The sequence below is a fragment of the Thrips palmi genome, unplaced genomic scaffold (assembly GCF_012932325.1).
Source record: "Thrips palmi isolate BJ-2018 unplaced genomic scaffold, TpBJ-2018v1 HiC_scaffold_16, whole genome shotgun sequence".
NCBI lineage: Eukaryota > Metazoa > Arthropoda > Insecta > Thysanoptera > Thripidae > Thrips > Thrips palmi.
The window spans coordinates 10,985,232-10,999,262 of record NW_023144625.1 but is presented as its reverse complement, the minus strand read 5'-3'; the positions used below and the strand labels follow the sequence as shown (position 1 = coordinate 10,999,262).

At 65.2% G+C, this 14,031-nt stretch overlaps 1 protein-coding gene across 1 annotated transcript in view; it reads left to right on the top strand.

Annotated features, from left to right (window-relative positions):
* The window catches only part of LOC117643001 (zinc finger SWIM domain-containing protein 5-like), a 67,627-nt gene that overhangs the window by 42,705 nt on the left and 10,891 nt on the right, over positions 1-14,031 (top strand). The window contains exon 2 of the mRNA XM_034381638.1: positions 11,351-11,456. Within this exon, the coding sequence (XP_034237529.1) occupies positions 11,351-11,456 (106 nt within the window). The remainder of the gene's footprint in view (positions 1-11,350; positions 11,457-14,031) is intronic.

The following is a 14,031-nucleotide window of genomic DNA, read 5'->3' as shown; positions in this document are numbered from 1 at the left end:
CGGCGGGCCGGCGGGGCAGGGCGTTGGCGGAGTCGCCGTGTCCACCTCGGCCGCGCGGCTCGGCCAGCTCGGCCAGCACGGCCAGCTCCAGGCACGACGGCGAGCGATGGCGGCGGGGCGGCCGATGACGAGATAGGGTAATTCATATTTATGCCGTGCGAATCAGTCTCGCGGACGGCCAGGACGACCGGGACGACGAGCAGCCCGGAGCCCTTCACACGCCGTGCCGCGCCGTGCCCTGCCGCACTCACGGGGCCGTCCTTCGGGGTGCAAGCGAGACGGAGCGACCCGACACCGCGGAATCAGTCGCCTGGCTGGAGTCCAGTGTCCAGTCGATGAGGCCAACTCGCCGGAGTGTGCGCTGCGAGGGTGCTGAAGGAACTGGAGGCCACACCGAGTCCGCCGCTGGGCTCTGCCTCGGCTCTGCCGGGCCCTGCTCGATGCTAATCTGGGTGGAGGAGGCCCGGACTGCAGTCTGCGCACGGAGCCAGGCAGCCGGGCAAAAAGGGAGTCCTGGTGACGAGCTCCGGCATGGCGAACACGTCGCGGTCCCGGGCAAACTCTGGTGTAAACGTTGCCCCGCCCCGCGCGCCCCGCCGCCCAGCCGACCTGGAAATTCCCCTTCCCCAACTTCCGGTGCTGTTTGTTTTCCTTCGGCGCCGTGCTTTGCAGTGGCGTAGCCTCGCAGTGTGCGTGCGGGGTCCGCCGGTGGCGTAGCGCTAGGGGTCGCGGTGGCGTGCCCGCCTTGACACCCCGTCGGCGGGGCAGCCCCTAGCGTGGCGGCCCCACTGCTGCAGGGAGGCAGGGCAGGGCCCCACCCCGCGCCACCCCTTGGAGAAATAGAATATACATGCGCAGCCGCGGCGCCTAATAAGGCCTCGGCCGCCCAAGTCGCGAATATTGACTGGAGGGGAGGGGCGGCTGTTTGCTGATCGAAGCGGGGCGCGGCGGGACGCATGGCCGTGTCAACAAGGGTAGCGGTTTGCACAGGTGCACAAGATGGCCGCCCCGCCGGGCAGACCAAGCTGGCAGACCAGGCGGGCAGACCGCGCAGGCAGACCCCCAGAAATGCACACCGGTCGATAGAGGAGGCGCGGCTCCCACCCCGAGCCGGGAATGAGCGAAAGGCTTCTCCAACTTTGCTTCTTGTTTTGTTTTTCTGTTTAATGATTGGATTTTCCCTTCCCTTTCCTTTTCCGCCCCTCCCTTTCTTTATTCGGTTGTTACCCCCGCGTGGCGCGTGGCGCAGGCCGCGCAGGCCGTGGCCGTCGGCTCTGGGGGATCGGGGAAAAGTTTGTGAGAAAATTAGGGTGACGTCTTGGTGGTCTCTGCGGGGCACTCACGTCGTCGTCCCCCTGCTCCTCGCTTCGCCCGTCCTCTCCTCTCCTCTCCTCCTCGACCGCCATTTCCTTCCCCGAATGTGCTCCGCGGGGCCCTGAGAGCGGGGCGGCAGCGCGTCGTAAGATGGGTGGCGTCCTTACGCAGAATTTAATGGGTAGGGGTAGGAGCGCGGGCTGGCTCGCCTGGCCTCCATGGCCAGGGGCACGGCGGGCACGGCGGAGGCAGGGGGGAGAGTCATCAGACTTTGTGATGCCCACCGCTCAGCCCCCCGCGCGCACACACCCACACACACACACACACACACGTGTGGAGCGGCTCGCTGCCCAGAATTCCAAAATATACGCGGCTCCGCGATTGGCGGAGGAAGTTGGGCACTCCGCGGAGAGAAAGGCGGAGGGGAGGGGGTAGATATGCCGTGGGACTGGAAGTGGCCATCAGGGCTGAGTGGACAGGGAGCGATGGGAGGGGAGGGGAGGGAGGAGGGTGGGTGCATTGGCTTTTTATCGGGGATCCGCGTGGAGAGGCGCCGCGAGGGCGGAGGGGAAGGCTGGCGTCGTGGTGCTGCACGCCGTAAGTAAGTACAGTGGTGCGGCACCGAGGAGGTGCGAGCTGGAGGCTGGGGGCGGCCAGGGCCTCGGCCAGGGCCCAGGCGGCCCGACGTTCGGATATCCGCGACGCGTTTGGAATGCGGCCAGGCCGCCGGGCCAGCCCTCCCCCCGCTGCTGCAAAATACCGACTGGAGGAGGAGCAGGCTGCGTCCGAGCAGTGCGTCGTCGCTCTGCCTCTCTCGCTCGCACCCCTTCGGACCCTTCGGCGCCCGACGGCGCGCCCCGTGAGTGCGAGGGAGACAGAGCGACGCGGCCTCCCTGGGCCGGACTAGTGGGCCGGACGCTATGCAAGTCATGCGGCAGCGAAAAATGCCGCGCGATTACTACCGGAAAAGAAGGGGGGGGGCAAGCTCTGTGGCGAGCTACATCCGTCTCTCGTGTTTTAATCAGTCGGCTGCATGATCAGGCCATTTTTTAGGCTCCCCGCCGCGGTGCTGCCGCTGCCTCCCGCCGCGGAATTTTTCTTTCTGCGAGGGAGGGAGCCAAGCTAGCCGCGCCGAGCCGCGGCAGCGCGGCAGGCAAATGTAAATGGGGACAGTTTTTCAGGCCGAGATGGGACTCTAAGCCTGCTGCGCTGCGGGGCACGCCGGTGGCGTAGCTATGCTGGCCATGGGCGCAGCCGTGGCGGGGCGAGGCGGCGTGCCTTCCCTATGGCATGCACGGAGTGGAGCCGGCGGGCGGGGCAGCCACTGCTGGGACGCCGTGTCCTGGAATGGAATCTGGAGGATCTCGCTGGAACAGCGCTTAATTTCCGGTCCGACCCTGCTCGGCTCGGCTCGGCTCCCGGCACTGCCTAGTCGGCCAGCGGCAGGGCGACGACGACGACGCTCAGGCACTCCGGCGATGCTCCCAGAGCCCCGCGAGCGCGCAGCCATCCCGGTCGGCCGGACAGCGGCCCAGACAGACCTCTCTCTCTTTCGCACTTATGGCGGGCCTCGTATGAGAGCGAGAGAGACAGAGCGGCGAAACACTTTGGCGCTATAGGAGGGTCGGTCGGGAAGGACGCAAGGACATCCTTGAGCGTGCGTGGGAAACACCGGGGTGTTCCCTCTTCACTCCGAGCGTGCGTGCGTGCGTGCGTGCGTGGCGTGCCGTTCTGACGCGTGTGTGTTTTTGTGTGTTGCAGGTATGTATCTGGGCGAGGCCGAGGACGACGGCGTCGACGACGTGGTGGACCTCGAGGTGGATTTGGTTTTCGGGAGGCCCAGTTCCACTCTCCATCACCATGGTGCCGGAGAGCGATAGTTCTGCCCGTGCGCCCCGCCCCGCCCCTCCCCGCCCCGCCCCGCCACCTGTGCCGTAATAGCCTTGACCTAATGCGAGCAACGCTCCCCGGCGTCCGCGTTACGGAATACAAGGCGAAAGTAGAGTGCACAACGGACTGCCCCTCCCCTCCCCCTCCCCTCCCCGCCCGCCGATTGCGCGGCTAGAGCGGCGGCGGCAACGGCCGGGAAAGAAAGAAAGAAAGGAAGAAAGGAGGAGGGAGAAAGAGAGAGGGAGAGAGGAAGGGGAAAGGAGAGCGACCTTGGGCGAGGCGCGGCGCGGTGCGAGCGCGGCAACGTCGCGGCGGCCTGGCGGGACAGACGGAGCAGCCAGGCAGACGGGCGGCCCACTGGAAGGGAAGGACCACAGCAGCGGCCCCGCCCCGCCCCGCCCCGCCCCGCCTCGGCGAAATGGATTTCGCGGTGATTTGAGCGTTTCAAGGAGGACTGACGACACTGATGACGCTGCATGTCTGTCTGCGCCGTCTGGGCCGTCTCGGTCGTCTCGGCCAGGGCCATCAGCCAAATTAGCTCTGGAATCGGAGAAAATGAACAGGGGGCGGGTGGAGCGGAGCGGAGCGGAAAATGACGCCAGTAGGTTTGATTCGTGCGGATGTCATTGAAAACCACGCCGATGGTTTTTCTTTCGTGGGAACGTGTCTAAATCACAACTTCCTTCGCTTTGCTGTTTTACATTTCTGGGTCACGAGTCACGAGGAGCCCTTGATGATATTTGCGATCGTTGTTCATGTCGAAAAATCCGAAAAATGAAACCCTTTTATTTTTTGGTGGTGTACACTTCTTGTAGGCGGCATCAGTACTTGCGCCATTTTTTCTCGTCGCGGCAAAGGCGTGTCGCGGACTCGCTGCTGGCCGTGGCATTGCACGCGGCTCTCGCGGCCTCGCGACGAGGGCGTGGCGGGGCGTGGCGGGGCGTGGTGGGGCGTGGCGGGGTGGGGCGTGGCGGGGTGGGGTGGGGCGGGGCGGCGCCGTGGCCGCGGGGCGCCGTGGCGGCGGCGGCGGCGCCGCATCATAGACAGACTGGTGGCGCGATTAAGGTGACCGAGCAGCCTTGAGGCCTTGAGGTGGTGGCCGCGGAGGAGGAGAAGAGTGGCGTGGAGCAGGCCGCGCGGCCATCCATTCCACGTCCATTCCGCCGCCAGCACGGCCAACGCGGACAGCTCCATCATGCAGAGACACGACCAAGGCCTGCACCGCGGCACGGCCCGCTGCACTCACTGTATACCGGTGTACTGTCCGTACTCAGTCACTCTCAAGGGCCGTGTGTGTTAATGACTTTGATGAGTTTGATGTGGATACGTGTGTGTGTGAGGGAGGTAGTCACTGAGAGACAGAGAGCATGTTTGGCTGTGTACGTGTGAGTGCGAATGTGTGTGTGGGCGTGGTGCCACTGGTGCCACTGACCCCCTGTTCCAATCCGTCGTCGGTGGCGTAGTGGGGCAGGTCGGGAAGGCAAGGCGGGCAAGGCGACGTCGACCGTTTGTACAGTGTTGCCACAGAGTCTCCCCCTTCCCCCCGCCTGCCCGCCTGCCTCGGCGGCTGCCGGGCGAAGGGGGAAGGGCAGGGCGCCTCTCTCTTTCTCTCTCCCTCTCGCTCTCTCTCTGCGCCGGCCGCCCGGCCGCCCTTCGCGAGCCTGGTACACTGGTACACCGCCATTCAAACGGAGCGAGGTTCCCGGTTCCCACGGCTGGAAATCCGGGCCGAGCGTCGCGCTGGCTATGCGAGCGAGAAGCCTCGTCGTCGTCCTCACCGTCGACTCGGTGTAAAACTGTTGGCTTTGACGACGATCGCCGCCGGATTCGTCGCTCTGTCTCTCTCGCACCCCCCGGCGGTACGCCCCATGAGGCGAAAGAGACAGAGCGACGACGAAAGCGTCGTTCGGAAATGAGCCCGCGGGCGGCCGCGCTCGAGAAAATGCGCCTCTGGCCGAGACTGTGCACCGGGCTGCACCGGGCCGGCTGCCGCCTCGTTAGACCAGGATGCGGCTGGGGCGAGGGCCGCGAGGGCCGGGGGGTGCATCCTGGGCATCCTGCAGGACACGATGCACGCCAGGATGCATGATTGGCTTCGGGGTAGAATTACAACAGTTGTGTCTCTCGCGCTCTCTTGTGTTCACGGCCTTTCGCTGCTCAGCCCTCTCTTTCTCCTCCCCCCCCCCCCTTTCCCTTCTCCTCTCTCTCTCTCTCTCTCTCTCTCTCTCTCTCTCTCTCTCTCTCTCTCTCTCTCTCTCTCTCTCTCTTCTCCTGCGCGGACCCCGGCGGCAGCAGTTCGCTGGCCGCTCGACGCCTCCCCTCCCCCCCCACCCCCACTCACCTTTAAAGCGGATGTCCACATCCGACTCGCTCATCATTAATCTCTTTAACGCCGCCGCGGGCGACTCTCTTGTCTATTTGGACGTTGTTGTACCTTGATGTACTCGTGAGCGTGGAAGTTCCTCGTGTGTGTGTGTGTGTGTGTGTGTGCGTGTTGTGTGAGAGAGAGAGAGTGTGTGAGGGAGAGAGATGCGTAGAGAGGGGCGAGGTTAGATGTGTATGGCAGTCGTTGGTTAGCGAACAGAAAACAAGGATCCATGCCGATAGCGGTGCGCGGAGAACAAGGGAACGCACCAACAACCATAACCGCGGCGCCAACAACCTGATGGCCCACACGGCCGCCTCCGGGGGCGGCGCTCCCTCCGCCCGGGGGTGGCGGCGGGGTAGTGCAGGCGGTGGCGGCGGCGGCGGTGGCCTAGATAGTGGCGTTGGGGGCCTCGGCGTCGAGGGGCGTGGCGGCGTGGCGCTAGACCAGGACCGCCGCCACACCGATCCATTCACTTTAATGCGGCCCGCAACGTGACACATCCCCTTTAGGGCTGTCAGCCCCCCTTCCCCCTCCCCCTCCCTCCCCCTTCCAGCCCCGTCCCCCCTCTCGCACCCCCTCCTCTGCCCCCCGCTTCGTCATTTTCCTCTTGGAGAGCGTGGCGGCAACACACACACACACACGTTCCTGTTGCGTGGCTGCAGTGCCGTGCTTGCTGTGCCCTTGTTGCGACACCAAAGTGCGGCGCCGCGGGTGAGGGACAGTCGCACATCACCCCCGTGTGCGTGTGTGTGAGAGCGTAACGCGTAATGACGTTCATCTCGCACGCGTGTGTGTGTGTGTTTTACCTGCACGCGCACCACCACCACGGCCACGCCCGCGTGCGGCAGTGCGGCGGCGTTACGGCCACCCCCGCATCCGGCGCGTAATAGTCTGGAAGGTCCGTGCGTTGGCTAGTGATTCACTCACTCACTCACTCACTCCTAGGCAGCGGTGCCGTCGACTACGCCGATGACTCGAGTTGGTGTAACCGGCGCTCCCTTCCGCCCGCCGCCCCGGAAATGAGGCCCTGGCTACGCCACTGGCTACGCCGCCGGCTGTCCCGGAGACACTGTCCTGGCCGTCGCCGACGTGGTGTGGCGGTGGCGGTCCCTTTGTCGAACCGCAACAATTTTCTCTCGCCGCGGTCGCTCTGTGTCGCTCTGCCGGTGGGCCTGGTGTCTGGGCCTGTGCGGTGATCCGAGCCACCAGCGGAGCGGAGTGCTTGTAATTTGGGAAGCCGCCGGCCGCGTTGGCACACTGCTTCGCCTTGTTCCGGACGTGTGGTCCGGACTGTACCTCCAGACTTCCAGACCACCCCCGGCCCGGCCTGGCCTGGCTCGGGTCCGCCATTGGGTCTTTGTTCTCACCTCACCGGCTGTGGACCCGAATTACACGTTCCTGAGGTACTCTATCGATTTGGGAGCGGCTCGGTGAAGTTTTGTGGCCTGGTGGAACCTGCAGGTTGGTTCGTCGCCGTCTCTCTCGCTTCCTTACGGGGCGCCCCATGAGTGCGAGAAGGACAGAGCGGCGAGGCACAGGGCCTCCAGGAGGCGGGCTGGGCCGGCCGGCCGGGGGGGGGGGGGGGGCTACTTAGCGATGCCCCGAGGGGGCTGTTGAGAAGGTTTCTACTAACTGTAGAGTAGAGTGTTGCTGGACTCTTCGACTGGAAAGTGACCACGGCACGGAACGGGTGGGTTTCGGTCCGCGGTCTGGTCCGCGCCGCTCGACTTTGACGGCCGAAAGCGCCAGATTTGGTACACTGTGCAAACGGCGAGCATTGCGCTGCTTGCGCCGCAGGTTGCCTGCCTACCGCCCACGCGAGGGTCATGACCTCGGCGGCCCGGCTCGGCCCGGCTCGGCATACGCCCCCTCCGCGCCTGCCTCTCTCTCGAACTCGTCCCGTGCAAGTGCGAGCGAGGGAGGGAGAGAGAGAGAGAGAGAGAGAGAGAGAGAGAGAGAGAGAAGAGAGAGAGCGACGAGCAGCGACGAGGCGAGGCACTGTTCGGAGTGAGTCTAGTCGCGACTCTTTTCAGGCTGGAGTGGGCCGCTGCCGCCGTGCGGCTGTACCAAGGTTGCCCGCGTGAAAGGGCTGCCTGCCACCACACTGCCGTGCCGAGGGGCGGCCGCGTTTTCAAAAGTTTGAAAAAGGGAGCATAAATTTATGAAGTGGCATGCGCGGGAGGGCGAGCAAGCGAGCAAGCAGGCTCCAGCGCGAGCGCCCCCTGTGCTGGCTGCGCTCAATACCGAATACTAACGCGCATGCATGCGCAGCGTGCGTCAGCGAGCTCATTTCGTCGCTCTGTCTCTCTCGCGCTGCTCAGACGTTCCGCACGGAGTGAGTGAGAGGGGGGGGGGACACGACATTCGGCTGCCCCCACAGCACAGGCATGGGGTGTCCCGCAGAGGTGCGAGAAGGACAGAGCGACGAAAGCGCCTGTGAGTCATTCCTAATTAATGCAGCGATCCGAGCCATCTCTCTCTTCCCCGGGGCCGTTCTCATATTCCTGGCAAGCCGTGTGTAATGCCCCGGAGGCGGGGCCCTGGAGCCTGGAGGCGGAGCCCCTGGAGGCTCCAGGCTGCCGTGCCGCCGGAGCAGTGGCTTCTCCGGGCCGGCGGTGAATCGAACATGCCCCCGGGCACCGAAGCGCACCAAGGAGGCGGCTGGCTGCCCTGCACCTTGTTGCCCTGCACCTTGTTGCCCGGGGGCAAGGCGGCTTGCCTGCAGGCGGTGCCCACGCTGCCTGGCCTGCTGTAGAGCCTGCTGCTGCCGGCCCGCGGTACCGGTTACCCGGGGCGCGGGGGGCGGGTCACGCGGGGGGTGGGGGCGGGGCCGGGGGAGGCGGGGGTAAGGGTCAGACGAGCGAGGAGGGCCCTTACTCGTCGGAAATTGCCCATCGGGAACATGACGCTGCACGGCGCTGGCGGGGCGGGGCGGTGCAGTCGCATCCTGTGGGATGAGGCCCGCTCCACTTGGGGGCCGGTGGTGCTGCCGGGGGTTTTGTGCTGCTAAAGCATGCTAAAGTGGGCTGTAAAATTTTGGGCCATCACTGTAGCGCGCGGCGCGCAGCGCGGTCTCTCACCGCCAGTGGCGCCACCCCGGCGGGGGCTGGAAACACACAACACACTCACGCCAAAGGCCCGGCAAAGTGATGCACTTTGGCGCGGCGGGCGCGCGGCGGTGTGGGAAAACAAATAAAGAAACGAAAAGGCTCCTCTGATGAAGAAATTTCCCCGAGCAAGTGGTCCTGCCTGGGCAAGTCCTGGGCGCCCTGGGCCTGGTGCGGGTCCCGGTCCCAACGGTCGGCGGCGGCTTGAGGCGTCTTATGGATGGAAACAAAAGCGTGCGTCATATGTGTGTGTGTGTGTGTGTGTGTGTGTGTGTGGCAGTGTGTAGGTGTGCGTGTGTGCGTGCATCAGTGAAACTTTTGGGCCGTGGCCTTAATGGGCCTCGCGGTCGGTACCTTGATGGGAACAGGACTGGAACGCCGCGGCCCCGCCCCGCCCCGCCCCGACCCGCCCCGCCCTGCCCCGCCCCGCCCCGCCCCGCCCCGCCCCGTCAAACACTCGCGGGCCTCATTCACTCATCGAGAATGACGGCACAACCCCCGCACGGCGGCGTGTCACACACTCCCAGTGTACCGACGTCGGGCGCGTTGCCTGGGCGTGCGAGAGAGACGGCTCGATATCAGTGTGCAGAGTTGTCATGCACATGTGCGGGCCAAGCCGAGGGCCACGCCCACGCCGCGGCCGCGTCGCCCATATCGTCTGAATGATTCCCTCGCTCCCCCCGCGGTGCTGCAGCACGGGCTTTGTCTCCCTCGCACTCGCGGGGCCGTCCGTCGGGGTGCGAGAGAGACGGAGCGACGAAAGCACTGCGTTCGGCAGGGTTCCACGCGACGGCTAAATCGGGCCACAGGGCAGGCAGCCGTGAAGATGTGCCGGCGATACGGACAGGGCTGCTGCTGCTACCACTGCCGCCGCCGCTGCCACTGCTCTGTATGGAATGGAGCAGGCCCGTGGCACTGTGAATGGACATCCTCCCCCAGCCGCGCATCAAGAGTCGCTCCGTGTGCAGAAAAGGAAATTGAACTCGTTTTGAAATGATAATGAGCGCGGCAGCCAGGCAGGCAGCGCGATGACGGATGGGTCAAGAGCGGCCTGCTTGGCCTGCAGAGTGCAGAGACACGCTCTCCTGCGAGTAGTGCCTCTTCCTCCCCGCGGAGTCCTTCCTTCCCTTCTCATCCTCCTCCTTCTTCTTATTCTTCTTCTTCTTATCGCGCCGCACTCGCTGCCCCTTCCCTCCGTCACTTTATCACTTTCTCCGGTCGATATCCGCGGACTGCGTGCTTGTCTCCCCTCCCTCCCCCCCCCCCCGCATGTGCTATGCTAATTCGCCGTCACAATGGCGCGCCACGCGCCGCCACGCCGCGCCGCTCGCGATACACATGACGGTAATTGGATTAGGATCAAAACAGTTTTTCCGGCCGGCAGTGTTCGTACTGGCGCACTTTGCGAGCGGCAGTCCTTTTAACAAGAAAAGCGGATGGAGAAGGAGAGACACTGCAAGCGGATGGAGAAGGAGAGACAGAAGGGGTGGGAAATGGCACAAAAAGTGGCCGCGGCGGGGCGGGTGTTCGAACCCGGCCCCACTTGGCAGATGGCCACCGTGTTTCATGTAGCATTGGAGCGTGGAGACGCGCGCGAGCTCCAGCGAGCTCCAGCGAGCGCTGCAGACAGGCCAAGGCGAAATCCTCCGTGAAATCGTCGCGGGGGTGGCGGGCGGGCGGAATGGGGTGGGAGAGAGAGAGAGAGAGAGAGGGAAGACCCGGGGTGCACAAGGGCAGCCAGTGTAAGGCGCGGATTATGTTTATTAGGACGACACGTGGTGGAGAGAAAGAGAGAGGGAGGGGTAGAGACAGAGAGAGCACCCCCAGGACGGGGCGGGCGGCCTGGTCTCCTCTGTCGTCTGCCCGGGTAAACAGAGGCCGCGGCGAGGGCCGCGAGGCGACCGGGCCACGGCACTACGGCACCACGGCCGCGAGCTCTGCCAATATTACACAAGCACCGCGGCGCGGGCGCGGCGGGCTAGTCCGCGTCGAACGCGCTTTGGCCGGGCACTCCGGATTACGACGGCCCGCTGTGGATAAACGATCTGCATAAACCCCGCGCAGCGCGCGCAGCCGGCGCCATCCTCGCCTCGAGAGAGAGAGAGACTGGCGGACGGACAGAGAGAGACGGGAAGGGGGACTTTCCATAAATTTGCGGCGCGGCCGACGACGGCGTAAAAGGGAAGACGAGTCGACAGGTGCGGGAGAAGACGAGGCTCGAGACGAGGACGGGGGTCGCTCGTCTGATTATGGTCTAGCTGGGTGGGTCTGGCCGTGGCCGGTCTTCCGCCCCCCGCGGGGTGCGTCTGGCGGTCTGTCTCTCTCGCACCCGTGGGGCGTCCCGTCGACGAGGGCACTGTTTGGAAGGTGCCCCGGGAGTGGCCCCGGGCGGGGTGCGCCGGAATGCCAAAGTCATCCCCTCCGAGAGTAATGGTCGGAACGCCGACGGGGCGACGCGGGGAGACGCGCTTGTGGGGAAGGAGCTGGCGCGTCGCTACTCCACGCCACAGAGACTACCACGCGCAGCTTGCGGGCACGACCTCGGCGCATGGGGTAGTGGCGGAATCATTTCTTTCCCTGATTGTTGTATACTACTCGCAGCGCTTGCAGACGGAAAGCGCGCAGCTCTCACCCCATGCCACCTCTAAAGCGCCCCCTCTTGTTGTTGCAGGCTTCCACCTCAGCGGCATCGTGTCCACGAGGTCGCCCTCCTCGTCAGCCGCCAGCTACAACCCGGAGCCGGACACCAAGTACAAAGTCTCGGTCAGCTTCGACAGGTGAGTGAGTAAGAGGGGAGGGGCCTCATGAGGTGTGGGCGGGCCAGGCCGCCAGGCCGGGGCGAGCCGAATCGAGTGAGGCTTTTATTCGAGGCACAAAAGGTTGCAGCTGGTGCAGGGGGCGCCTGGCAGCCCGTTTGATACGCCCGCTGATAACCGTGTGTGTATGTGTGTGTGTGCGTGGCACTGTGTGCGTGGTGTGTCCACGGGGAGCACCACAAAGCGGGGAGGACGCCGAGGACGAACCCTTTGCAGGCAGCGCGGCGCACTGCGGCGCGGCGTGACAGTTATGCCTGGCAAGATTGATGGCGGACTGGCAGACTAAGCATTGGCATAATAAATGGCGGAGTGAGTCCGAGCAGCCAGCCCGAGCAGCCAGCCAGCCCATCCGCATAAACCGGCGCGGCCAAGGTCTTATTTTGCGGTGCCGCCCCCTTTTTTGGCCGCGGTTTGGTTTGGGCCGTGGCGGCGCGGCTCGGCGGCGCGGCGCTCTCGGCGCACACCGTAAAGAGCGAGAAGAAGAACCGGATCGGCTCGGTTCGAAATCGCCCCCCATCTCGACGACCGGGTCGACCGGGCGGCTCTGCCTGCCTGCCTGCCTGCCTGCCTGCCGCCGTTGCTGCTGGAGGTTCTCTAGACTCTCTCGCTCGCCGCTGTAAAATTTTACGCCGACCGCCAGTCGTATTTCGCTGCCAAAGTCTGCAGATAAAAAGGCGATGCGATGCGACGGGTCGGCCGGTCGGTCGGGCTGCCGCCGCCACCATCGCCGCTGCGGTCAGGTTTGGCCGCACACGGTGCCAAGTGCGCGCCTGTGTGTGCTCGTCGACGCCGTGCTCGTCGACGCCGTGCTCGTCGACGCCGTGCTCGTCGACGCCGTGCTCGTCGACGCCGTGCTGGACTCGCCGGCGCGCCGCGGACGGCGCCTCAGCCGCGCTGCTCCGGGCGATGATTCACTCTCGATGCCCCGGAGTGGTACCCGGAGGGGGCAGACAGACGGGCCGTAGTGACAGTCCCCTTCCCTCCCCTCCCCTTCACCTCTCCTCTCTGCGAGTTGTGGCGCTACGCTGGGCCACGCCGCGCGGCCACGCTTTATGAATGGGTTGCTGAGAGGAGGGGAAAGGGGGGTGGGGAACTAGTAGCGGTGGAAGGGGGAGGCACACGACGGCCATGAGTCCCATCGCGTGTGTGTGTGTGTGTGTATTTCGTGTCACAGCAACACAAGTAAAAGGGGCATATCCTTTGCTTTGTGCCTAGCTCGGGCTGATTCCTGTGGTTCATCGCTCCGTCTCGGTCGCGCCCCTGCGTTGCGGGACGCCTTGTGGGCAATGGAGAATCGGCCTGCTGGCGCGGTGGTGTTCCGAAGTCGGTGCACGCCCAGGACGTCGTGGAGGCGGTCTGGCGGGGCCTGGCGGGGCCTGGCCTAGAAGTGTTCGATTGTCGACGGGGACGTGCCGGCGGTGGTGGACCGACCCACTTGACTTGGGATCTCGTGGAGGGTCTAGGGAGCGGCTCTGCAGGCAGATTCCGAGCAGCGGGTCGCCGCTCTGTCTGTCTCTCTCGCACCCCGTCGCGGGTACGCTGCGGGTACGAGAGAAACGGCGAGGAGGGCGCACCGTTCGGAAGTGGAGGTGCTGGAGCTGGTCGCAGAGCGTCGCAGAGCGTCGCAGAGCGTCGCAGAGCGTCGCAGAGCGTCGCAGAGCGTCACTATGCCTGCTGATGCCTGCTTGAAATTCGGGTCAGCGCCATTAACCGGCCAGCAGTGTAGTGTGTGTATGTAAATGCTCGTCGTATAATTTGTTTATGTAATGTATTGTAATTTATTTTATAGCAATAATTTATGCGTCCCTTTGTGCCTGGCTGTGCCGGGCTGTGCCGGGCTGCGCTGTGACGTGCCGGCCGCCGTGCTTAGCGCTTTGCAACTCAGATCAACTCGGATTTGGCTGCGAGTCCTGCCGCCCTGCCGGCCTGCCCTTCGCTCCCCGCCCCGGGACCGGATCCAGGACGACGGCGAGCGCGTCGCGGCGCGTCGCCATGACGACCACGTCGCCGATGTGCGCCGCTTGTCGGACACGGCCTTCGCGCTGTCGTCGGGCGGGTCCGATCATACTCGGCGTAATTGGCACTGCACTGCCTGCTGCAGCTGTCCGTGCGCGGCAGCAGGTGGCGTCTGTGTGCGTGTGTGTGCGTGTGTGCGTGTGCGCGCATCGCGGTAGCACCTGTCCACCTGTCACTGGCCGCCGCCTTGCAGGCCTTATTCCGGACACTCCAGCCGCGGCCGGGGAATGCGCTGGCGCGAGCGAACGCGGCCCGGATGGCGGATTCGTCCCGGTAAGGCCGCGGCCGCGCGAAGCAGACGTCGTCATCCTATTTGGTTCGCGCCACGACGACGGCGACGTCGGTGGCGGCACTTTTGCGCCGGCGAAACGCGCCACCCGGCCTTGGCGGGGTGGGCAGGGGCTCGAACCCGCAGGGCCCGCAGGCCGCAACCCGCCGCTGCCAGGCCGGGCAAGAGGCCGGGCGAGGTTAGAGAGGTTGGAGAGCGCGTCGGCCGGGAGGACGTGCTCGCGGGCGAGCA